Consider the following 26538-nt stretch of genomic DNA (forward strand, 5'->3'; position numbering starts at 1 on the left):
GGGTATAAGGGAAGTCAACGTAAATAGCGGCTTTTCACAAGGCACAAAAATGTCATTAAAATTCCTACGTCCGAATGAGATAAACATGTCTCTGTTTACCCTATATGTACAAACACTTTATAAAAAGAGAGACTGTACAGTTGATTCCTTACTTTTGTCTTCTTGGTAGCAATAAGACTCTACTTGTCGATTATTGCATGGGAGCTGTCTTCTTATTCGTGGGCACTAGATCTTGACACCAAGACACATCAAACTCAGGCTCCCCAATGTTGTCTCCCCCCTATGCTCAGCTCTTTCCACCAGAGATGCTAAATGCATTTCCTAATATGCTAGCTACTGTAAGCTAAGCCATAAATCAGCTCTTTGTATTGGCATTCTTTTGCTTTGTCCCCTCAACAACTGGTTTGAAACGTTGTGCCCCTGTGCCCTTTACAATGGACTGCCCTTTTAGAATTCATGGTAGCTAACACTCAGCTCCTGATGGCAAAGGCCAGCCATGTGAGGTGCCAGAGTGGCTAAAAGTTCCGTAGGTGGCTCGTAAAGAACGGAACAGCAGGAACCCTCTCACAGAGGGCTGCTAATATCTAAAACAGTTCTACTCTCCTCTAGGGACCAGCCATGAGGAATGGCATAGAATGGCATGAACAAGTGGTGTAATCTACGTGATGCACAAGACTGCACAGTGTACCTACTTGCCCAATTGTGCACGCAGTGTAACCACAAGCATCACCATTTCAGTATAGCCACTTATAACAGGCAAGGATACATATCAAAAAACCTATTATGACAAAATGTAACTGTTGACATGAGAGAGGCTATTTTTCACAAACCAGATGCAACAGTCATTTGAGAACTGGACATGGAAGGGGGGTTGATCACAGTATACCCACTACAGCCAACTAGACTACACCACTGACATGAACACAATGGCAAAGAGTAGGTGTTGCTTTATGACTGACAAAATACACCTGAATGATAATGTGCTTCTTCACAAAACTAAAACCACAAAGATGTCACGAATATTTCTTGTTTAATCATGATAGCTGTACATTATGTAACCTATGTAAAGTGAAAAAAAAGAAATCTCTTCTTTTCCAACCCTTTCATTGAAGCTGTCGATTTTCCTTTTGATTCACTCAGTTTTTGACTGAGCACCAAATGAAACAGAAAGAAAGCCGTATTTTCAGGCTAAGAGTGGGTACTATTGGTGTTTTTTGGAAAATGAAATGGCTGATACCCAAATTACAGATACACAGCCAAAGCAGTAAGAAAATCAAAGAGTCTGAAGCTCGCCTTATTCTGTCAGGGCACTATTATCTGGTCCCTGCCACCAAATTAGTTATAAAGCATTTAAAAAAAAACTCATCTGGGTAACACAATTTAAATTTACATCCAACATCAATATCTGAAACAGGCTACAAAACCAACACTGCTCACGTGGAGAAGGGCCTGAGGACCCGAAGAGGCACCTCGTTTATTAATGTGAAGGTCAAACAGGACAGCCAATGAAAGCCATGAAGCCTAGTCAACGCAAACATGACAGACACCAGAGAAATCATTCAAGGCTGATGTGGACCATTACAAGCCTGTTAGTGAGTTATATTACAGATTAGCATAGATGGCACCACACACACAGCTCAGATACACACACAGACATATCTACAGTACATAACTCCCACTGGGCCCAGGGGACATGTTAGAACTTTGTTTTTATTTACATGAAGTATATTTGAATGAAATATCAGCCTTTTATCAGTGACAAATCATAGAACATTTTTACGTTTTTTTTTTTGCTTCAAAAGTCCCTTTATAGAACAAATGAATTAAGCTATTTGTCTTGAAAAATAAATTATTCAGAACACCATGTGAAATCCACCATATAGATTATGTACAAGAGGGAAAAAAAGTAAATTATGAAATATGAAAATGAATATCACAGTAATTCATTTTGTGAATACAAGCTGTCTGACGGTCAGAGGCAAATTACATGGTTTATTTTGTGGCTGTCATAATTGTAATCAGTAATGAAAAAGGAAGCATTAGTCTCCCCATATCATGCCAATTTTTTCACTTACAAATGAAAGCCTGTGCAAAGCGATAACATTGAACAATAAAATCATGTCAGCGCTCATTTCTGGCTCCAGTGCCATGTTTTACAAGAAAAGACTGATCAGTGATAAAAAAATAATTAGACTTATACAAAAAAGATGTGTGCAGTGTTATATGATCAGACAGCATGCTCTGCTTGTGTTGTGATTTGCAAACACACCAGGGAAAGAAGGAAATGTCTCAAAACAAAAACATAACACTGACATGTAACACGAAAATAACATTGACAGTCTTCCAACCTCCTAAAGTGCACTACAGACAAATTCAGAATAAAACGGCAAATCCAGATCACAGTGCATCTTCTGTTTTCCTAAGTTGTCCCAACCTCTTTGAAAATAACATAAAAGAAATACAAAAGAAATAGTAAAGAAATCATTTTGTGTTTTGCACAATAATTGATATATTTGTGAACCGCAAAACCCCCTGATAATTATTTTGTGATTTCAGGTCATACAATGTAACAATGCTCCATAGCGCCCACACACAGAGCACATGTCTGAGAACGTAATGAATTTTGAACATCACTCAGTCTCAAATGCTATCACTAAGACATCCATCATTTATCCTCGCTAAACATGGCTACTCTCCTACATCTGCCTCAGTGAAGGTGTGGGCATGAAGAGAGGACAGACAGTGTTGGTAAAATGCTTTACAGCAGGACTGAAGAGACACATTACCACTTGGCCGGCGCTTCGGTAGCAGGAAGAAATGATTTACGGGAGTGTTTCCTGCCAAAAAGAGGCCATTACTCCAAAGAAAGGGCCCAGCAGACACGACTGATCATGACTCATTCATGCCCTTTTAAGAGCTGAGACTACATCTCCTGCAGACCTCCACCACATCCCTCTCACTGGCTCACACACACACACACACACTGAGGCTCTTGCTCTTGTTCACTTTAAAGAAAGATGTGTAGCAATCAATATCCATTGGGAAGATGCCATTTATGAAATTGCACGAATTCAGTAGGCCGACAGAGAATTGGATGCTTTTCGGTTCCAGCCAAGATATCATCGCCCCAGTCCTCCCCTGGCTCCAAGTGGTGGGGACAGGGGCACTTTTCAGAGTGAGGTGAGGCAATCTTACCGTTGAAATGTGTGAACGTTCATCCTTTTAGCCTCCTGTAGCGCTCAACACCGTTTGCCCTATCCTATGTGAATAAAGTCTAGCAGGTCTCACAGGCAAGCTGGCTAGCCTCATTAGTGAGAAAATATGTCTGGTGCACACCATAAGCATCGAGGGTGCGAACGAGACCAGTGTTCAGACTGTGTGTGAGTGTGTGTCCATCCTTAACCCAGTTCAAGTTTTGTGATGCCAAAAGGATTGGCTCCAGAGAAAGAAAGGGCACAATTTTGCTGTTTACAATAACTGAGAAGGAGTGAAGTGAGAAAATACAGTAAGAGGACAACAGCAACTGACTTACTTCCATGCTCTTTGTGGATTCAGTTATGGGGTGAAAGAAACTCAGTACACATATAGCACGTGGGCCCATAACAACACATATATATATATACTGTATATAGACCTTAAGATTAAAATTGTTCCCTTTTTAGTCAAGCAGTCATCAACAACTTCCCTGAGCAGATAAAGATAGAGTCATATCTTCAGTGTTTGGAATGTTCAATGCACAGAGTAGGAATCACAGCATCAATCACCAGCTCCAACCAACACAACTTCATAGCTTTAAGAAGGGCTGTAAACACATAGAATATATATATATATAGCAGTGGCTCAAAGCAGGGTGTACAAAATGTCTTTGTTCAGTCCATCACAGAATCCCACATGGCCCCGTGGATAAGTCCAATGCAACTATGAGTGGACAGGGTTACTCTGATCCAACAGTAATATTAGCACCGGTTTCTTTGCAATGTTAGTACAGTGGCCAAAACAATGACAATGCTGTCCCGCACTACAAAACACCATTAGGGTTCTTTAGCAGAACACTAGTAGTTTTACTGTTCAATCTCTAAAAAAAGAATATTGCTACATAAACAATTCTGACTTAATGTAGTTCTATAGAGCAAAGCAATCCACCTGCGTAGTATCTGTCCGATGCTACAATTGTATAATTCTAACCCGACTTTTCTGTCTTCTTGGTATGGCCAATACTCTGTCCACCATATTTTGTGCTTTGTTTTAAGATCACCCCTTCACAGCACAGCACCCTACAGAGACATCGACGTCCAGTACAAGAGAGAACGCATCGTCTCTCAAGGCCGCCGCCGTCGTTTCCCCCCACCTCTCATACGGGCGTGGTACGGCGGTTGAGGGTGTCCTTGAGTGTGTCTTTGGGGAAGCAGTTGTGCACCTGTAGGAACCCCGGCGGCTCCCTCTGGGGGCTGTAGGGCCCCATGGCCCCCAGCGAGGCCCCCAGCGATGTCCCTGGCCCGGCCCCGGCGCCCTGCATGTGGTGCTCGCGGCCCAGCGTGTACATGGAGATGTCGGCCAGCGGCAGCGAGGAGGACGCCGAGGCCGAGGCGGCCATCTTGAGGCCCACGGGCGAGGCGTCGCGCGACGGCTCGGTGGAGCGCGAGCTAGAGCGCGAGCGCCGGCGCCGGTAGCGGTAGCTGGGGATGCGCGTGTACGGCGAGGACGAGGAGCAGGGCGGCCGCGCCGACGAGGACGACGGGCACTTGTGGAAGTCGCGGCGCGCCTTCATGTGCTCCTCCTTGTTCTTGTCGATGTACATGTTGACGGCCAGCACGCCGACGGTCTCGGCCACGATGAAGGAGAGCGCGCCCGAGTAGAAGGACCAGCCGTAGGTGTACGTGCTCTTCCTGTCCTCGTCCTTCTTGTCGCTCGGGTCGCCCGTGTTGCTGGAGATGTAAACAATGATGCCGATGATGTTGCTGAGGCCTGGAGGGAGAGGAACAGGAAAGGTCACTTCCTAATCCACACTCTGTCAGTCACTGATCCCTTTCCTCACCAGGAATATTAGAATGTTGTGAGACAGTCAGTAATGCTGGAATATTAGAATATTATGAGACAGTAATTCTGGCACAACTTCAGGACGTAGACGAAAGATTTTGCAAATTGGATTCTCTCATGGTATCCAATTGTATTCATATTTATTGTTTCCTAAGGCCTCCTTTGAATTGTAACTTGAATGTCACTCCTCATTTTGTCGCTTTGGATAAAAGCATCTGCTACATGAATAAATATAAATGACTAACCATGCCCTTGTGAGTTGTGTTTATCATTCTCTCTCTCGCTCTCTCTCTCTCTCTCTCGCTTTCTGTGTGTGTGTATTTGTATGCAGGGCATGTGTGTAAACAAGAGCTGTACCCCTGGCTTTTGAAAAGGCCACTGATGAGTCATATCCAGGCTCCCGCATGTCTTACCTGCTGCCACAAACAGGATGCCGGCGCTGAGCACGATGTTGTTGTTGCTGCTGTAGACGCGTCCGACGCCCGCACACAGACCACCAAGCAGCAGCAAGATGGCACTCAGGATGGGGAACAGACTGGAGGCTCGGACGATGCCTACCACACAGAGACGGACAGGCCATCGCATAGAGAGATGGATGGGTCATTATTGCGAGCACCTTCTTGGCATGTGAATCATCCACAACCACACTGACAAACATACTGGAGCTTTGTATTATGCCGCTGTGTTAAAAACATGGTGGTACACAAGCATGTATTTAATAACCCCTACCAACAAATAAACTAACAAACAAACAAACAAAAGAGAAGAAATGCTCTCAGCAGGGCAAAGTGAAAACACACACATCACACGTTTCTGTGACACCCAGGTTTTGCTAAACTCCTGTGTGAGAGAGTCTGGTGGGGTCTACTGATCAGTAACATGAGAAGTGTGTGATCTCACCGACAACTATGCCACTCTGACAGAGGAGTGAGACAAGAGTGAGACACAGGAGTGAGACAGAGGGGTGAGACACAAGAGTGAGATAGGAGTGAGACGGCGTCTTCTGATCCTCACTTCACACCTTTGAACTTTCTCAGTGCATCTCATAGGACAGGGAAGGTGTGGAGGAGAACAGATCTGAAGCCCCTCTTAGGCTAAGCCAGTGTGGATTGGCAAACAAGTGTTACTCCGATTGGGAGAGGACAGGTAGCTGTTCTGAGTGCTTTCCTACAGAGTACTCAATGATTTCATCTTCATCCAGTGTAGCTGGAGCTTTCTGATCATAGATCATAGAGTGTAACTACAGTGTTCCTACTTGAATTGTATCTATGTTTTTTTTTCATGAGAATACTGAATTGTATTGTATTGTATCTGCTTTTTCTCTTAAAATATCATAAGGGTGTGGGTTTCTGAACATTCTAACATAAGATTCCGTTCCGCAAAAAATCAAGGTTCTAAAATTCTATGTTAAATTTCTAAAATTCTATGTTGAAAATTCTATGTTGAATTCCATTGTTTACTCACTCCAGGAGAGAGAGTATCTATCTATCTATAAGGCTCTATAAGGCTCTGGCTTCAATGAACCCAGATATTCTTTAGAACGTTCATTTTCCAACATTCCCATCACACCGGTGTGACGGTACACCTTTAAGGGTTTAAGGGAATAGAATACTGCATTCAGTCTGCATGGCAAGAGTAGCTGATCAGTCAGCATGGTGTAAAATGGAGCAAGTTGTGTCCTAAATCAAATAGCATTGGCTTGATAAGCTAATTGTGTGACTGAGATAGGACAAGAAAACAGCAGAGAAAAAGAAAACACTATTGATGCCCCTAATGTGGCTTTAATAGGCTAACAATGTCAAGAGTCTCTTGTTAATGAATTGCATGAAGTGTTCAGTGTTTTCAATCTCGATACAAAATGAACTCAAATGCCTCAAGGGTTGTGCATTGTTCATATGAGAAGCTGAACAAAGATTGACATAATTCATAATTCATAATGAACAAAGATAACAAAATTAATCGAAACTCCAAATTGAGTCCCAACACTTAGATTACATAATAGTCAACAAGACAAAGAAATGTTGCACTTTCATATTTCACAAGAAAGGTCAGCCACTGGAAGTAAATCACTTTATCACTGAGTTTCTATTTTGTTCCTCTCTCACTGTAGGGAAGAAGAAGTAACTCTGAACCCTGGACAGCTGAGGATTGCTGATGTTTTTCCTTGGATGAGCTTCCAGTTCAACTGGCACAGAAGCTTCAAAATGCTGTTGTCAGCAGCATGGGCTCACCACAGGCTATCAGAACTCAAGAGTGTCCTACATTTAATGCACTTTATGAGTGGTACTGTATGTACCATTTCATGAAAATACACTTCTCAACACATTTATCAAATTATGGGTTTTGTCAACATAACATAAACTGGTTGACTCTGTGGGTCCTCTACATGAGGGAACATGAACCTAAAACCATCAAATATTATTATTAGAGGATGTTGACGTACTATAGATGGTAAATGGCATAAGAAATTAGAGTTGATTAAAGCCCAGTGGTATTATTCTGAGAGTGGATTTTGTCACTGCACTGTCAGCCTCCCATTCTGCCAAATGCAGGCAATCAGTATTTTTCATTCATGTAGTGAACCATAAACTGAGTCGTATTTGTTAGGCCTGATTTGATATAACTAACATAACTGTGCCAGTGAGTGGGATGATTTGTGTGTTTTGAAACCCTTGTGTACTCTTATGTGTATTCGGTGAATCCATGGCACTCACGTAAAATGTACTCCGAGTTGTCCGTGTCGTAGTCGTTTTCATCCGGAAAATGGTTGATCCGAAAACAGCTTCCTTGGTACATACCTAGGGAAAAGATGCTCGATAAGTCAAAGCCATTGGCTTGTAGAAGAGCAGACGTATATGGGTCAGACTCGCCAGTAACAAAGATAACGTAACACCCCAAAAACAAACCTTCAGGAAAGAAATTTTAACAGAACAAAAGCTACATCTTTGGATCATTCATTTTAAGGCAAGGCAAGGCTAAGTTATTTATATAGCGCAATTCATACAGCAAGGCAACCCAATGTGAATGAATAAAACCATATAATTATAGAACCAAGCATGGAGCTACTGAAGCTGGAGCTACTAAATGAGTCCTCCCGAGAAAAAGAAATGCACTGCAGCCACGATGACCTTTAACAATGACATGAGTAATTGGTCACCGAGCATTAGTGTGAAATTAAACACACTCTCATTAGATGGGTTTTTTTTTCTACTTCATGTGTGACTTGAGGCGTGGGCCTCTAACGGCCACTGGCGGTCACTGTACTCTGAGCCTGAACAGCAGACCCCCCAGACCCCATAGTATGCAGAGCTTCTGAATCGGTCTCTGTATTTATTATTACATGGCTCTTAATAATACTGCAGAATGCTCCAATCACTTGAATGGGCCTTCGCATTGTTGGGAGGTCTGATATTTCTGAATAACAGACTGTTGCTAAGTATAACAGACCACTGTCTGTTCACTTATTCACGTCTTGCCACTCCGCAAGTAGTCCGGTCACTTCTTGCAATGGAACTTCATTCAAAAGTGAAAACAGACGGTTGATCAGCTGTGTTCTAATGAATGTTTGATTCAAGTTCAGCGTTTGTCTCATCTAACTTGTAAATTTAACTATTTGTTTCTCAGCAAAAGCCACAATCCAAATAAATATAAAGAGTCATATCATGTGGAGTTTATTTTTTCGTTTTGGCAAGTAGCTGTGTAATAAGTGGGATAATGTATAGAACCACTGGCGCGTTGGGGTCCTGTTCGCCCTGTTGGGACTTATTTTTCGATAATGACCGCTGTTCTATACATTATCCCTTACTCAGCACATCTCTTTATCATAGCTAGAATACCTAAACACTATGCATGTTCATCATCATGTCAAATTCCAACACTGCTTTGATAATACCTGCAGACAACATATATATGTATGCAATTGCACATGCATAAGTTCAATTATACAAATATGTATTTTGAAACATTAATAAATTCAGAATTAATAAGTATACAGGAACCACTGATTAATTAACATGCTTTCCTCTCAATTTCTTTTAACACAATAAGAAAACAGGATACATTCATAATTTTATCTTTCTCTGTCCTACTGTCTCTTGTGGTACGAGAGGGAACAAGTTACAAAATAGATGAAAATAAATGATCTGTGGAGAGCTGTCTACAACTCTGCTTTGAGCCACTTCAAAGTGCCTTCCACTGATTCTAAAAGAGCCTTTCAAAGAGCACCCACCCAACCCTCTGAGAGCATAAAACAATGACTAAGAAGGATTAAAACCCCACCACTGCACCGGTGGCGCCTTGACTTGGTTCTTTAATATACTTGACTGACACTATCTCATGTGCATCATTTATTAAATGTGCCCAGACTGTCTGCTTATATGTCCGTAACCCACAGCTAAGGCCTCTGGCCTGCTGAAGGTAGAGGCTGAAAGAGCTGAACTCACACACCATTCAATATCAAAGGTTTAATAATGAGTTAATGATTTTTTGTGTTGTTTGATAAAACAAATCCTGATTGGAATACAGTATGATTTGTCACACTAATCCAGCCCAAGGATGTAGCTATTGACCAGCTTCTGACTGATGTGTGTCCTGTCCTCTTAGCTATTGGTAAATACAGGGTGTCTTTGATATTGACTCTGTGTATTTGAACCACAACTGAGGTGTGAGGTTTATTTCTATGTGCATCTGTTGAATGCTGGAAAGTCTGGTTGGTATGAGGCTGCACATCCTCTCCTTGGTGATCTCAAGCCAAAACAGCTTTCTCATGTCCAATCACCAACCATCTTCTGAGAAGAACTTTGACACCTGTCCTGGTTGACTCCACTGGTGAAATTATTTTAGAACGCTAAACAATGTCTTGTAGTCATAACAACCACCCAACAGAACTCCCATTGATATTAGCTATCCTTTACTCATGTGGTGTCTCATCTGCATTACCTAACACATTACTTAACCTGCTATAATTCCATTGATGTATTCAAACCAGATTCCTACACAGTAATTGATTCAAATATGTGGATACAGCATCCCTCAAGTTTTAAATCATATCTCTAAACAAAGCTTAAATGGCATCAGACTGAAAACAATCGTGTTCCTTTGTTATGCACTCTCTGTCCATTTTGTCCTTTCCACTTACTGATGCCCAGTCTCTCTGGGGGGGTTTTCTGAAGCAATCAGTGTGCATGTGTACTCAGCGGATATGCCTAGCCTTTTTGTACTCTGATGCACTGTAAAAAGGATTTGCTCATGGAAGGACACTGCGGCTGTGAAGCATTCAAATGAGCCCCTCGTCGGGCCATCAGTGTGGCTGGCTGAGAGTGCGTGTGGACAGGCACAAGAACAGACCAGGGCAACACAAATCAGCCATGTGAGAGTAGGAAGTCTGACCCACTGGCTAGGAAATGCACTGAAGCATTACCCAAGTAGTTTACTGAACCTCTGAACAGCTGGAGACAAAGAAATAGGTTTGATCGCATGCTACTTTGGCCCTTTCCATATTAAAATACCATGTATTAGGACACTAAGTTAATAAAATATACCAATATGATGTCCACAATAACTTGACAATTGACCAGAAGTGTTTAACAATTAAGGTTATCAATTTAACTTTAATTTCAATGTGTTATATTTTCTGGAAAATGATATATCTTGCAATCTCCCTATTTTGCTTCCTGGCCTGTCCCCAGAGAGCAGCTGATAGAGGCTTCACTGGCTGTGTGTTTCAGACACACAGCCCTGTCTGTGTGTGTGTCTGTGGGGAGAGGGCGAGCCCGCGGCTGCCAAGTTGCTATTCAAAGCCACGACGTGCCGTGATCACGCCAGGTGCGAATACTCCTGCACGTGCCGGGATGTCTCCATCACTTCCTCTAGGGTCTGCCAAGCGGCTACAATGCTGTAATGGTGGCTTAGAAAATTTTAGGACGATCTTAGTTTTGATTTCTTTTAATTTTTTTGGGGTGTGTATGTATGTATGTATGTATGTGTATGTGTATGTGTATGTGTATGTGTGTGTGTGTGTGTGTGTGTGTGTGTGTCTGTGCTTGTGTGTGTGTGTGTGTGTGTGTGTGTGCATTTTAGCCCTTCCCTTAAGGCAGGTATTTTTTAACATTACCTTACGCATGCAAACTGTCTAATCCAGTTATGAACTTTTCAGATTCATCTACAGTGTTTGTGTGACTGCAAGCATCATCTTTACATAGATTAGGGGGTTAGGCCAACAGGTTGTTGACATGAACTGTCCTAGTGGTTAGTGGTTTATCAAACAAGGTTTTATTATTCTATATTTCTACATTTGTTTTCTAACCGCATGCTAGAGAACATAAGCTATGAGCAAACAAACAAAACTCTCCTGATGAAAAATAAATGGCACCCTTAGAGGCTCATAACAGCCTGCCCATCTTGCATAATCACGGCTCAGCCCCTTCAAACCTGTGAAATCCACTGAAATCATGAAATCATCAAGTACTTTACAGGTGTGGCATCACAAGCATTCACATTTATATATTTGAAAGCAAAACAGAATTGTATATGTGTGCTCTTCATCCATGTTGCCATGGCAATGTTGGACAGGGTTGCCAGGCAACAGCATCAACTATCTCGTGGCGCTTGTGCACATCCAGGGTGCCTCTCCCTGGTCACACACGTCAGATGAGAACTTAAGCGGATGAGGGACACGAAAATAAATAGACTGACGAAAACATAGCTAAGTAATGAATTGTAGACTAAAGTACATTAAGATAATCCACATTAAACATTAACCTAGTCCTACTTTAAACATTTTCATAATGAAATTGTAGTCTAAATTGTGCACTGTCCTTTTTATCATAGCCTACTAATTCGTATCTTCATTATGCATTTGGCATTAGTGTCTATTACGGCGGTTTTTTTTTTTACAGTAGCCTACCCTAATAGAAATAGGTTCCCTCGGGTTTCTTTCCCTCCCTGGAGACAAACAACCTCGCCTCTACTTATTTGGACTTCGGCAAAAAACTATGAGGTAAAATAGTAATAGTCAAAGTCAGTCACGGCAGGAATAACTAGTTGTGGCTTACATCATAAATTGCACTTTTTATGTCGCAAAAAAAACTTTGGTAACCATCATTTAGAGGAAGAAAATAGTTTTACCTTCAATACAACATATTCTCCAGAGACCAGAGTGCGTGAGATCGCCCTTAGTTTTCTTAGGTTGCATCTGAGTTTCGTCCGATGTGATGTTCGTGGCGTTACAGATGTACGCACGGGAGTAGAGCCAGTAGTCCGTGCCGATGGCAACTGTCATCAAACTAAAGGCGGCGAACGCGCCTAAGGTGGTCAGTAGCATTTGAATCCCACGGTCACACCGCGCCATGTCACTTCATACTAACCCTGGTCAGTTCACTCAATGGCAAAAATAATGCGCCTCATCACACAATTCCAAATGAAGTCACACTTGAACTCAGAACTTTACTTTCATCTTTGTATCTTTCAGTTTTATCCATGTTTCAGACTTAGAGCTGCCGGGCACGCCTTATTCATCAACTTCAGGGGTACTTTTTTCTTAGTTCATCAAACAACACACACATATCTTGTCAGTAAAAAAATCCGCAAATCCTTCCAATATTCCCCCACAACGCAAACATGTAAAAGAAATTGTAGGCTTCTTTTCAAAATCCCACGTTTCTTCTTAAGAACGAATTGCACACTCAAACTCGAATGAATTGATTCACAAAACGTTGCAACGTCTTTTACTCTAACCACACCTTCTGATCTAGGAGCCAATCAGAGTCTTTATTGGTCATCACTGTATCGTGGAAGGAAGCTGAACGATTACAACATATGAATTTTACATGCGACCAACTCGGTACATATATGATTACATCACCAGCATGCTGCTTATTGAAAAGTTACAAAGATAACCACTCTCATACAACAGTCAACTGTTTTCTGATACACATGCAGAGTAATGAACCTCTCCAGTCCATTCAGAGTAGAACAGCTAACTCTGCCTAAGGATCACATTACTCTACTATACTGTACAATACTTTTACTCAAACCATAACTCTGGTGGAGGCTGTGAGGTTGCTGTCCAAGGCAGCAGTGGGGAGAGGCTCATAGCCTGCTTGACTGGTGGATGATGCCGGGTGTGACTGTGCTCTGCGCTCTGCCCCTGCTGCGTTCCTTTCTTCCCCAGAGGGACAGAGCCCACTGTGTTTGGCTCGGCGCGCCGTCCCATCCTTTTCACAGTGGCCCCCCTGTCTCCCAGCCCCACTGAATCGCTTCCGTGGCTTCTGTGAGACCACTTCAAGGCACGGTGGTCGAGAGTGGGGGGGGGGGGGGTTAGTGGGGAACAGGACGGAAACGCGTGCCCTTTTTTTTAGGGTTTCATCTGGTGAGGTTTTTCTGGATTTATTTGTCTGGATGATTGGCTTCCATAGAGCCTGTATGCTTGGACTGTCCCTTTGTCAAATGGCGAAGGTGTAAACAATTAATTGTCAGTGTGTGACTGTGAATTGTACTGAGCAAGAGTATTAGTGTGTATGTTTGAGTGTGTGTGTGTGTGTGTGTGTGTGTGTGTGTGTGTGTGTGTGTGATAGAGAGAGAGAGAGAGAGAATACCATGCCTGCTCCACACAACCAGGGAGGATGAAAGATTGTGCAGGATAGAAATATTAAAATAAAAATAAAAATAATAAAAAATGAGACTTTGAAGTAAAGCTTTAACACAGAATCAATACTAAGCCCCGTTTTCAGTTGCAATCTTTTTTTTTATTCAATCATGCCTTCCAAATAAACTCAAACCACACTGGATTTTAGGTGTTCATATGGAACAAGCTTGATTGACAGGTCAACATGTACTGAGATTAGATAATAGTGTGACATATCGCTGTCAATGAAAATACAGAGAATAATCAGTGTCTACGAAGGTGAAGTTAGTAGTCAACAGCCTAAAACTAGCAACAGTCTGAACCAACTGGTGAAGTCTATTCGTCACTGTACCACAGAGAAACACTTGCATGAGACTGGAGAGAGAGAGAGAGAGAGAGAGAGAGAGGGTGAGTGTGTGCTGCTGTGGCTCCTTGATGTGGGAGGCAGATAGGGCCGTCTAGACGCCTCTTTGAGGAGAGGCGTGATAGCGATTGCGTAAGGATGAGAAAGGCGGATCTGTTCCCTGGGTGGGTTCGTGGGGAGCTAGCTGTGTGAGAGCAGACCTTTGCAAAGGCTGCTGCCTTCAAACCAAAGCTATGGACAAAGATTTTAAAGGGCTGAGCCTGAGGGAACATCCTCCCTGAACGGAATGCAACCCCATCTTTAAATGTTATGCTATGAACCAAAGTAGTAGGATGCACCAAAATCCCATGCAGGTGTGTTGTTGTATGAACATTCATGCACTGAATGTACATGTATGCAGAATATCTATAAAATACCATATCTATAGCAGAAATGTAATTAAAGTATACATGTCTGATGTACAGTACATGTGTGTCTACTCAAGGTTACAGGGTGCATGTAACAGCATGTTATTTCAACAACACATTAAATGTTAAGCATCAGGTCCAACTCTGATGGAAGCTGCAGGGAAGGAGAAGCTTGTGTTTTCTTTTGGTGAATTCCCCAAGGAGAGTGAGGATCAATGTTATTCATCAGAAGTCATGTCTCCGTTCGTTTAGAATGGGTGATCAAAGGCAGTGCATCCGGTCCCAGGGGTTTAATCAGCTGTTTTTGGGAGAGTTGCATCGGCACCCATGATTAAAGGGAGATAGGATCATTTTGAATATTTCACACTCCCAAGCTGTTCCACCTTGTACCAAAGAAGCTTTTAATAGCTGCTTTGGTACAAACTGAACAAAAATGTGCCGAAGATCTGAGGATTTTGTGTTTTGTTGTTTTCCTCACTATGACTCAGCTGTGCGTTCAGCTGGTTGTCAGTATATCTGCACTACACACTGCACAGCACACACACAACTTTCAGTTACGTCTGAAGTCAACTTACAGCCCAGAGCTGTTTACATTTACAGTACAGTATTTTATTTATTTTTTTTAATCAAAGCTGGATTTAACCAGTGTCATTGTCTTCCATGTCATACAAGAAATGCAGGTCAAGGTTGAAAATAAGCTGTATGTTATGGTATTTCACCCATCCTTACCCTGGATGACTACACAGCCTGATAACCTGACTATAAGGACATGTATTGTAGATGACTACACAGCCTGATAACCTGACTGTAAGGACATGTATTGTAGATGACTACACAGCCTGATAACCTGACTGTAAGGACATGTATTGTAGATGACTGCACAGCCTAATAACCTGACTGTAAGGACATGTATTGTAGTTTGGCTGTAGTTTGACACTGACGACATGATGACATATTCTATCCAGTGTAAGTACATTAGCTTACTGTAAATACATATGAGGCACAGTTTGCATCCATCTGCATACATGGCTCACAAGCATCTATGTGACTGACTGTGGTGGAGAGGGTGTGTGTGTGTGTGTGTGTGTGTGTGTGTGTGTGTGTGTGTGTAGGCAGGGGGTGGTACAGTACGTCACTGTGTCTTAGGATGGCAATGGGGCAGGCTCGGCCCCGGCTGAGGGGACACGTGGGGAGACGGCTCCTCTCCAGCTGCTGAGAGACCCCCAGGGCAGCGATCCTCAAAGCCATCGGTCCCCAGCCAGCATCCAACATCCCCACACACGTCACGCATGCTGCTGCTCATTTCTCCTGCATTTTGTTTGTACAAAAGAAAAGAAAAGAAAGCTAATCAAAATGTATAAAACATGGTTTAAAGCTCACTGTGGATATTTTGTCAAAGTAATCTCGAGTTGCATTGATCTCGTTGATAGTGCACACATAAGGCCATTACCAACCCAATTTCGTGGTTTTTTTTTCATGAGCCTCCCAGACGTCCTCATTCATGCACAATTCAATAGTATTGTTTCTAAATCTCCACTGTCTCTGATTAAGCCAGAACAATATATCCACACGAGAGCTCCAGCCTCTCACCCCTCTCTGCACCGACTGGAGCTGCCCCAGTGAGGCGATGCAGCCGCATGGCTCAGGTTGCTCCGGGTGGAAGCAGGTGGCCCTGCTGGGTCCCGCGGTGTCGTCCCCGGAGGCAGGAAGGAAGTAAATAATACATCAATCACACCGGCGCCATCTTGTCTTCCACATGTCAGGAGACATTAATACTCACCTCTCGCCGTCTGGCAAAGATGAATAAATCAAGCAGGAGTTTTGACTCTCCCTTTTTTATTAAATATGATCCCAGACGCAGGTGTCAGTGCCCCTTATCGTTACTCCAGAATACAGCCCAGACACAGAGAGATAATGCTTATTTCTGCCAAGGGTCAGATAAGCTTTTGTCAAGTCATCCCTTACAAAAAATAATTATAGTTTTACTGCAGCTTTTTCGAAGTACAGTGTTATACTAGAGTACAGTGCAGTACAGTAGTAGTTTCATGTCCAAAATACTACATTTCTGTACAGTACTATCCAGTACAATGCCATTGTTTTGTGTCCAAAATATAGCATTTCCAATATTTTCTCCAAAACTGCAGTTTTGATACTCAGATACTCTTTTGTAAGGGATGTATGTAAACAAGTAGTTCTAGACAAAACATGATTTGTTCAGAACACAAAAGTCATGTTTTAGACAAAACTAAAGCAAACTGTACAAAATCTCCTGTCCTCAGATGTCCTCAAAGTCTCAGGGGTGAGTTTTACTGTTTCACAGCTGATCTGTTCAAAGTGAAGCAAACGATTCGAGGCAAACGCAGTGGCAGGATAGATGCATACTGTCGCTTGAGATGCTCAGCGGTCAACTGCTGGCCATCTGCACTCTTAGATGCCAACAGAGTCTCCTGCGCTCTGGGTAAGACATTCATCTTTTGCCTCGGAGAGAGAGAAATGCTCAGGGTGGATACATTTGGACTCTGAATTTAGTATCAGTAGTAGCACTTGTGATCTGCTGTGTCATATTTCATTTGTAACAGTAGATGGCAGTGTTGTCAATGTAAACCAGAGAGAGTTTGGCCAACTCAAATCATGGGTGCCATGTTGGAGACCAACATCAGATGACTCTACTACAGCATAACCCCATGGGGTGAATATGCCAAGGCCAACAAGCATGGTATACATTAATGATGGTATTACTATATTTATCCTATGTAATTTATTATCATATGTCGAAAAGAGAAATTGACATTTACCTCACACAATATTGAGTAATTATTTGCTCTCCAGTTTGTTCTTATGACCTTCTGCTCCCATATTTTTCTCCTTTTTGGGTCACACTCGTTTCCCGCTTCCCATCTTGCACTCAGCCAAACGCGCAACAGTTGGCCATTTTGTTAATTAATTAAAAAAATATATTACTTTTTTATATATAAATAGTTATATTTATTCTCTATTCACTGCACTATGTCAGTGGAGATCTGATGAATGTTGGCATCTAACATGGTGTCCACGATCCACGTGACCACCTTGGAACCTTGGATCGCATAACGGGATAGCTCAGACCATTTGATTCCCTAGATGACCAAGGTGTCTCTATACAGTATGACTCTGATGTAAACATTAGGCACAGAGAGTAGCAGTGCAGACAGGGGCGCCACTGAGGGGTGGAGAGGGGGGTGTTAGGATGATTAGGATGAGAGGCCCCCAAATACTAAAAAAAATAGGGGCTCTGAATTATTGTCTGTCATAGGGCCCAAATTTTCTAGCAGCGCCCCTGAGTGCAGAAGTGCTGTAGTGCAGCAGCATTCAAGCAATGTGTTGAGGAAGTGTGAAAGGTTACTTATCTAGGAATTCACTGACCTCCAACCAGCTGTTGTTAACATTCTGAAAATAGGAATAATTGATCATACTATAAGGGAAGTTCTTACCCATAAATAAATCAGCCAGTTTTATATTCATCTACTGGCAGGGATGGATTACTGCACGGGCCTACCGGGCCCAGGGGCCCAAGGGGTCAGGGGGCCCTAAAGCCCAAGCCTTTGCATGGAATCAACAAATCAGGATGTAGGCTATGAATCTGATTGAATTTAGTATTGGCCATCCCCAAAATGCACCAGAATACAGGAAATCCCATCAAACAAATTAAAAAAAAAATTCCTGGGGAGGACCCCCAAACCCCCCCTCCCACATATACGACAAGAAGTGGGGGGCCCTTAATACATCTGGGCCCAGGGGCCCGAAAGTTCATAATCCGCCCATGTTTACTGAGACATAACCATGGTGGCTCATTATCAGGAAGGTCAGGACACAATGTTGTCTCGGTACTTCTACTCTGCATAATGACAATAAAGTTGAATAATCTAATCTAATCTAATAAAAACAAATTGCATTATTAGCTTTATTTCCCCAGTGCAACGGCAGGGTTTCATACTAATCATGCTTTTAGTCTTTCATGTTCTATTTCTGACTCAGACATACCATCTCCCTTGTGTACACATCCCATATTTCACAATCCCAATTACTTGTGAGATCATTTTGCATCATTCATGTCAATATATGTGCCTTTTCTATTACAGTATACAATCTCAAGGTAGCGATTAGAAGTAAAAGACCATAAATAGTGTAGTTTCTCGGGCTGATGGGGCCATTTTACATTTACAGACACATCCAGCAGAGGGAGACCATGTACAGCATACAAAAACACACACACACACACACACACACACGCACGCGACGCGACGCGCGCACGCATTGCGACGCACGCGACGCGACGCGACCCACATGCACGCTTTTACACACACACATGCACACACACACACACAAACACACACACACACACACACACACACACACACACAAAACACAAATCATTTTGGCAAACACAGGAGTTTTTTTTTTACTTTCTTGTCAACAGAATTTATGACACATAGACAATGTCATGAAATCAACTGTAAAAGTACAAAGACATTGACTGCATTGCTATTTCCTGACAGGTAGATCATCTAGATAATCTCGGAAATCTCAATTACAACATTATGCAAAAGCTCACATTCTGTTTATGCAAAAAGGCAAAGGCTATCACGACAGTAAGGTTATGTCGACTGATGTCAGTTTACTACTTTGTCCACATATAATGGTTACAATTTATACACCCATACAATTGAACAGCCTATATAAAAGATTCTTAAGATATACATTTTCTGATTCAACATATACAGTAACATTGTAAAAATGAAGACATAACACCTCCAAAGGAAAGTTTTTCAAGATCTAGACAACATTAAAAATGGCAATGTTCACAACATAAACATTATTAGAAATGATCAATATTCGTCCATAAACTGAGTTGACTTCTATCTGCATGCTAGTAGACTAACAAATGATTTAGCACAGCATTCTCTGACATGGAAATGTGTGCATTGATCCTGACTTAACTTCACTTTCAAAACAAGAGAAACTTTTGATTTAAAAATCTATATTTGAAATACAGATTTGTAACAATGTATATCCACCTTTCACACAACTGTAGTTGTTTTACTGCATATCAGAATAAAAAGTCAAAATGAAGATGGGAACTTGTTTAGAAAATGATTTTGATTATATAATATACATCTTATTATATATAATAGTGTTCTGGATATAGTCTAGAAAAGGATATTTTGGAATGTCAATTGTACATTACTAACAAGTCCTTGTGTTATTATCTTACACGCACATAATCTCATCGCAAGCTACCCGTGCCACAAATGTAGCTTTACATTCTGAAAAGTATGGCTGCTATTAGAGTCAACTTCTAAACCAGGGGACTGAAGTATCTGATTCTGAATGCACAGAACAAAATAAATATTTCTACATTGCAATCAAATATCCGTTACAGAATAGTGAAACCAAGAACTGAGATACAGAGTGTGACAAAACTATACAAATTAGCCAACAGAAAATAAAATAAACAATCTATGCATTGTTGGTAAAGTGCTAAAAAGAATGAGAAACTGTACAATAATCACACGAGTGACAAGTACAGAGTATAAAAAAACACTTCTAAACACATCATTGGCTAAGTAATGATAACAGAAATAAGCAACGGTGAGCAACAACCAAATATATTCACATCCAACGTCTGTTTATTCATCAATAAATATAATCTTTCTTCATCCAATATATCTGTACACAGAATACTATGTTAGTACAAAATAGTTCCAATGTGCTGTGGACTCCTCCGCTTAAAGTGCCTTAAGGAAAACTCTAAGGAAATATTATCATCTTGCCTTTTGGCACTTAATGTGGAGATTTAGCACAGGTAATGGTACCCCCCTCCCCATGAGCAGCTTCTAGAGTTTTACACTGGTTCATTGACACTATAATTAGTGAAAAAGAAGACCGTTAATACGCTTTATGAGAAGATCCAAGCCAGGCCACATCTAAACAAGCTCATCCCCATCTCTCTAAAGAGGTAACACAGCCTAAGAGGAATTATACACAGGGATGGACCCACAACGCATATATTTCTATTGTTTTAGTTTTGATCTAAATATGGTTTCTATGCTGTTTTTCCATTTCTATTGTTTTAGGTTTGATCTAAATATGGTTTCTATGCTGTTTTTCCATTTCTAAAAATGAGCAGGTAAAAAAAGAAAGTATTCAGGAACGCGAAAGTGCCTCAGTGTTGAGCAAGTCAAGAAAACTGTTTTGTATTTGGAAATGTGGTGGACAGAAGATGAGAATGGGACATTTGTGTGTGTGTGTGCGTGTCTGTGTGTGTGTCTGTGTGCGTGTGTGTGCGTGTCTATGTGTGTGTGTGTCTGTGTGTGTGTGTGTGTGTGTGTGTGTGTGTGTGTGTGTATGTGTGTGAGAGAGAGAGAGATGTGTGTGTGTGTGTGTGTGTGTGTGTGTGTGTGTGTGTGTGTGTGTGTGTGTGTGTGTGTCAGAGTGAGAATAAATATTAGTTATTAACACAGCCAGGGTGAGAGCCTCCGTTGTTACAAAGAAGCCAGCCACCCAGCTGCAAGGAAGTAGCTAGAGGTGGTGAAACTAAGAGATTGCTAGCCACATGACATCACCATGTTTGACCAACGACTGAAGACATATCACTCCATCTGCTAACACGTCAACATAACTTCTCTTGCGCCCATTAAGGAAGTCTCTACTGAATGAGAGCCAGCCGCTCCCTTGCTAACGGCCTTCGCGGGATAGAACATTTTACTATTGACCTCCCCACTTCAATACTCCCAGACCACAACTCTCCCAACAGTCCCGTCCAACCCGGCCCCACCTGTGCAATGCGGAATGGGAGAGAGAGAGAGAGAGAGAGACACACAGAGATGAAGAATAGACTGGGAGAAACAGGAAGTGATAGAGCTACAGATGTAGAGAGGGCACGAGGGAGCGAGCGAGAGTGAAAGAGAGAGAGGAAGAGAGGGATGCATCTCAGCAGGGCGAGGAGGACATCTGGTCGTAGTCGGGGCACTTGAGCAGGGCGGGGTAGTTGGAGTTCATCTGGAGCGAGGCCTCGCTGGAGATGTCCGAGGGGCTGCGGCCGCGCGTCCAGGCTTCCGGGTGCAGGAACTGACCCGAGTAGTCGGAGCAGTTGCTCAGGCGCGGCCGGTAGAAGCCGGGGTGCGGCCGGTACATCTCCTCGGCTGTGTAGCGCTTCATGAACAGATAGACGGACATCACGCCAGCCGTCTACACACACACACACACACACGCAATCACATTACCTCACATTACCTCCCGACACAGAACAAACTATTGCAGCAGGTAAGTATGACGTTCACTTTGTATCTCCCGAGATGACATTCTGCCCCTTTCATAAGCACACATTCTGAACCGAAGACATGAAGCCTAATTAAAGTATCCCTCTGTGTGTTGGACCCATTGAGTCAGTCAGACAGACACTGATAATCATGGCTCATTATAATTAGTGATGGCCCTGGGCAATCTCGTGCGTGACAAAGCGGTGACAAAAGGGTGGCAAGTGTGAAATAGCATGTAAGCCCTGGGAAAGAGTTGTTTATTGCATCTGACAGTAAAGCTATTCCCATACTTGCTAAACAAACTATGACGATGAAGGACTGTAATTAAAGACACAAGAGGCCGCCAGCACTTTTTTTTAGAACTATGAGGAACAATTCACTAACAAAACATTTGACAAAGGATTAGAATTGTAGACTATGTTTTCCACATGTAAAGTGTGGTGAGTAGCATAGATATTAGAAAACTAGATACTGCATTGAGCTCCAGAACATACGAAAATAGCGCCGCCATCTCGGTGGGGGCAACCATCACTGGAGGCCAATGGAGAAACAGGGTGTCTAATTGGAAATCAGACAGGTGTCTCTGGGAAGGCAAAGTTGTTTAAATGTTGACTCCAGGCTGAAGCTTTTCCCCTCCTTAGAACTCGACTGAAACATATCCCCATTCTAATATCTATGGCGATGAAGGTAATAAAGGCCACAGGGCCGCCAGCTGTACCTTTTTTTAGAGACTATGAGGGAACAATTCCGGACTGAAACATTTGACAAAGGACAATCACGACTATGTTTAGCCCATCTAAAATCTATGGTGAGTAAAGGTAGATTCTTAGAAACAGGAAGGAGCATTGAGCTCCAAGACTGAACTTCGGCCATCTCGGTGGGGGCAACCATCACTGGAGGCCAATGGAGAAACAGGTGTCTAATTGGAAATCAGACAGGTGTCTCTGATTTGAGGTTTGCCCTAGACCTCCGTGTTGCTCTCCCGCATATGGTGGCGTTCCGGATACCACCCTCATAGAACTTCGGACAATGCGATATCTAGCTTTTCAATATCTATGGTGAGTAAAAGGGGTGGTTTCTCTGTACCTCCGTGAGGCTCAGGAAGGAGATGAAGCCGGGACTGAACTCCGACCGGACAATCACGATATCTCTAGCTTTTCTAATATCTATGGTGAGGAAAAGGTGAGTTTCTCTGTACCTCCGTGAGCAGGAAGGAGATGGCGGACTGAACTCGACGGACAATAAATATCTAGCTTTATCTATGGTGATATCTGGAGCAGGAAGGAGATGCATGGACTGAACTCGACGGACAATGCTAGCTTCTAACATCTAAGGTGAGTTTCTCTACCTCATGAGCAGAAGGAGATGGCGGACTGAACTCGACGGACACGCGACATCTAGCTTAACATATGGTGAGAAAGGGTGAGTTTCTCTCTGTACCCTGGGAGCAGGAAGGAGATGGCGGACTGAATCCATCGACAATCTAGCTCTATGGTGAGCAAGGGTGAGTTTCTCTGTACCTCCGCGGAGCAGGGAAGGAGATGCATGGACTGAACTCGACGGACAATGCGAAGACATCTAGCTTTCTAATATCTATGGTGAGCAAGGGTGAGTTTCTCTGTAATCTGAGCAGGAAGGAGATGGCGACTGAACTCGACACATACGCGACATCTAGCTGTCTCAATATCTATGGTGAGTAAAGGTGAGTTTCTCTGTACCCGGAGCAGGAAGGAGATGCATGGACTGAACTCGACGACACGCGATATCTAGCTTAATATCTATGGTGAGTAAAGGGTGAGTTTCTCTGTACTGCGGAGCAGGAAGGAGATATGGATCGAATCTCACGGACAATGCTACATCTAGCTTCTAATATCTATGGTGAGCAAGGGTGAGTTTCTCTGTACCCGCGGAGCAGGAAGGATGGCGGACTGAACTCGACGACAATGCTTATATCTAGCTTAATATCTATGTTGAGAAGGGTGAGTTTCTCTCTGTACTCCTCGCGGAGAAAAGGAGATGGCGGACTGAACTCGGACGGACAATGCGACATCTAGCTTAATATCTATGGTGAGTAAAGGGTGAGTATCTGTACCCGGAGCAGGAAGGAGATGGCGGACTGAACTCGACGGACAATGCGATATCTAGCTTTCTAATATCTATGGTGAGTAAAGGGTGAGTTTCTCTGTACCTCCGTGAGCAGGAAGGAGATGGCGGACTGAACTCGACGGACAATGCGATATCTAGCTTTCTAATATCTATGGTGAGTAAAGGGTGAGTTTCTCTGTACCTCCGTGAGCAGGAAGGAGATGGCGGCGAAAGCGAAAGACCAGCCGTACTTGTAGCTGAAGTAGGCCTCGCTGGACTCGGTCCTGTTCAGCATCTCATCGTTAATGCTGGAAATGTAGAGGACCAGGCCAACAACCAGGGATAGACCTTTTACAGAGAGAGAGAGAGGGAGGGAGAGAGAGAGAGGGAGGGAGAGAGAGAGAGAGGGAGGGAGGTAGAGAGAGAGAGAGAGGAGAGAGGGAGAGGGAGGGAGAGGGTGAGAGAGAGAGGGAGGGAGAGAGAGGGAGGGAGAGGGAGAGAGAGAGAGGGAGAGAGAGAGAGAGGGGAGAGAGGGAGAGGGAGGGAGAGGTGAGAGAGAGAGGAGGGAGAGAGAGGGAGGGAGAGGGAGAGAGAGAGAGGGAGAGAGAGATAGAGAGAGAGAGAATTACAGGGCTGTTGACAGAATGACACTGAACCTGTCAGATGTTCCTTTGTCACCTTGTTTTGTTTCGCTGCATTGTATTGTTTGCTAGACCGCAGTGAGCTGTGGGGCACCGTGCATCGCAGCGGGCATGTTGGCAGAGGCATCTAGCCGGCACACTGTTAACTGCACTGTGCAGCAAGCATGACTTCTCTTAAATTAGCACGGCACCTCAGCTCTGCCAAACTGGCATGATGATTCAAATGGAAATAGAGAAATGCGGGAAACAAAGGATCAACGAAATATAAACACACACAAATACAGTGCAAAAGTTATCTTCAGCTTTAAGTGTGAGATACCCGAGAGGATGAAGAAGATGCCGGAGACGAAGGCCAGGATGGTGCGGTGGGGGCGGATGTGCCCGATGTTGCTCAGGACGAAGCCAATGAACATGAAGAAGAGACTGACCAAAGGGAAAGGCGTGGCTGAGCGGATCATTTCTAATAAGCAGGAACACAGATAGAGAAAGGAAAAACACAGAAGAAAGGGGTTAATTATCTGACTTGCAATGGAAAAACACTAATTCACCAATACAACAATATACATAAACAAATACCAACATTCAATATTAGTCATTTACAAATATATTTCTAAAAACATTACTTCTATGGTCGTCTAACAGTTCTATTAGGGCTGTCTAAGGCAAGGTAAACTTCCATGGCCACATTAACAAACATCTATAGGCAACCAGAGTATATACAACCAGGTTTCTATATACAGTACATGGGTCTCCAGAGATGATTCATGGCCATGCAGTATGCAGGATCAGCTGACCCCTGCATGCCCTTTGACAGTGAGGGGTTAAATGTACTGGAATGGATGTGGTTGTGGGAACACAAGACCAAAGGTCTCATTGGATATCAATGACCCCATGGATTGGAGCGCACAGGAAATCCATTCCAGCGCCCTGTTGCTATCTGACGTCAACCCGACCCACCAAGTCTCCACTGCCCACACAGAGTAGAGGCTGGATGGCCTGATGTCAAGCTCCAGAGCACAAAAAAAAAAAAACATGACAAATGTGCTGCGTGACAACCTCCGCAGTTGGCCTTGTGAACTCTTGACTGATTGACAAGAGGTCAAGTTCCTGTCACACACTGAGGCATGGGCAGGCATGGTCAGAGTGACACGTCGGTGTGGTTTAATGATGATGTCTCCCTCCCAGTAATGGTGATTCTGTGAGCTTCCAGAAACTCCTTACAGGGGCGCAGTGGAAACAGAGGGAACAGGGCAGTCATCACATGTGCTGTTCTAAACTCTTTCTTCATCCAATGAATTTATACACTCTTTATGTAAATGCCCTGGAGCAAAAACTCAGAGCTGAAACCTTAACTGCTCCTGGTGAACTTGCAGGGTACTTGCATCTCTGTTCTCTGTGAGTATGAAGCACTATCAACTTACAGTGCATGTGACAGTCTAGTGCGCACACTCACTCTACTCTAAGTGCTACGCAGAATACAAAATCACTATGCATGTGTACACACACCACTGGCAACACATTGTTCATGTGTGCTCATTCTCCCAGAGACAGACACACACACAGAGTCTCACTGGCCAATGTGTGGCGTGAGCAGAGAACAGCTTTGATGAGAAACTCTATCTGACGGCTGACTGGTTGTTCTTCTACAGCTCTTTGCCTCTCAGAGTTCCCGAGCAGGGAAACGATTCTGACACAGAGAGAGGTGGGGAAGGCATTTATATATCTGCTCTGCGTGACTCGGTCTTTTTGGACACCGACCAGATGGCTGCGGACAAGCGAACTCCATCCTCCACCCTCTGTGCATCTTTAAAAGCGCCTATTAAAAGAGAGGACGTGTTTGATGCTGGGGCCAAGATGAGGTCAGCATGTGTGAATTATGAAACAGACACCAACACTTCTAGCGTGAGTTTCATACTCAATTACTGTCTGAATTACTGACTTTTCCTATCAAACTGTCTTCTGTCTAATTTCATATGGACATTAAATGAGAGTTCACCGTAAGTACCACTTAAGCTTGTTCAGTCATAGGAGTTACAGATGACGGATCCCAAAAATGTCAGTATTGTCATATCTTACATACATA

At 43.1% G+C, this 26538-nt stretch overlaps 2 protein-coding genes across 3 annotated transcripts in view; both read right to left on the reverse strand.

Annotated features, from left to right (window-relative positions):
- Positions 1-1049: 1049 nt before the first annotated feature.
- cacng4a (calcium channel, voltage-dependent, gamma subunit 4a) lies at positions 1050-12712 on the reverse strand. The gene is made up of 4 exons (XM_048248612.1): positions 12163-12712; positions 7752-7835; positions 5451-5591; positions 1050-4965 (listed from the first exon to the last, which is right to left on the reverse strand). The coding sequence occupies exons 1-4, from the start codon at positions 12383-12385 to the stop codon at positions 4352-4354; spliced, it is 1062 nt and encodes a 353-aa protein (XP_048104569.1). The 5' UTR covers positions 12386-12712; the 3' UTR covers positions 1050-4351.
- A 6131-nt stretch (positions 12713-18843) lies between these two features.
- The window catches only part of cacng5a (calcium channel, voltage-dependent, gamma subunit 5a), a 29124-nt gene continuing 21429 nt past the window's right edge, over positions 18844-26538 (reverse strand). For both annotated transcript variants that reach the window (XM_048248613.1, XM_048248614.1), the window contains 3 exons: positions 24775-24915; positions 24017-24162; positions 18844-21658 (listed from right to left, as the gene is read on the reverse strand). In XM_048248613.1, coding sequence (XP_048104570.1) covers positions 21401-21658; positions 24017-24162; positions 24775-24915 — 545 coding nt within the window. In that variant the 3' untranslated portion in view covers positions 18844-21400. The remainder of the gene's footprint in view (positions 21659-24016; positions 24163-24774; positions 24916-26538) is intronic.

Source organism: Alosa alosa, chromosome 7 (assembly GCF_017589495.1).
Source record: "Alosa alosa isolate M-15738 ecotype Scorff River chromosome 7, AALO_Geno_1.1, whole genome shotgun sequence".
In the NCBI taxonomy this organism is placed as follows: Eukaryota; Metazoa; Chordata; class Actinopteri; order Clupeiformes; family Clupeidae; genus Alosa; species Alosa alosa.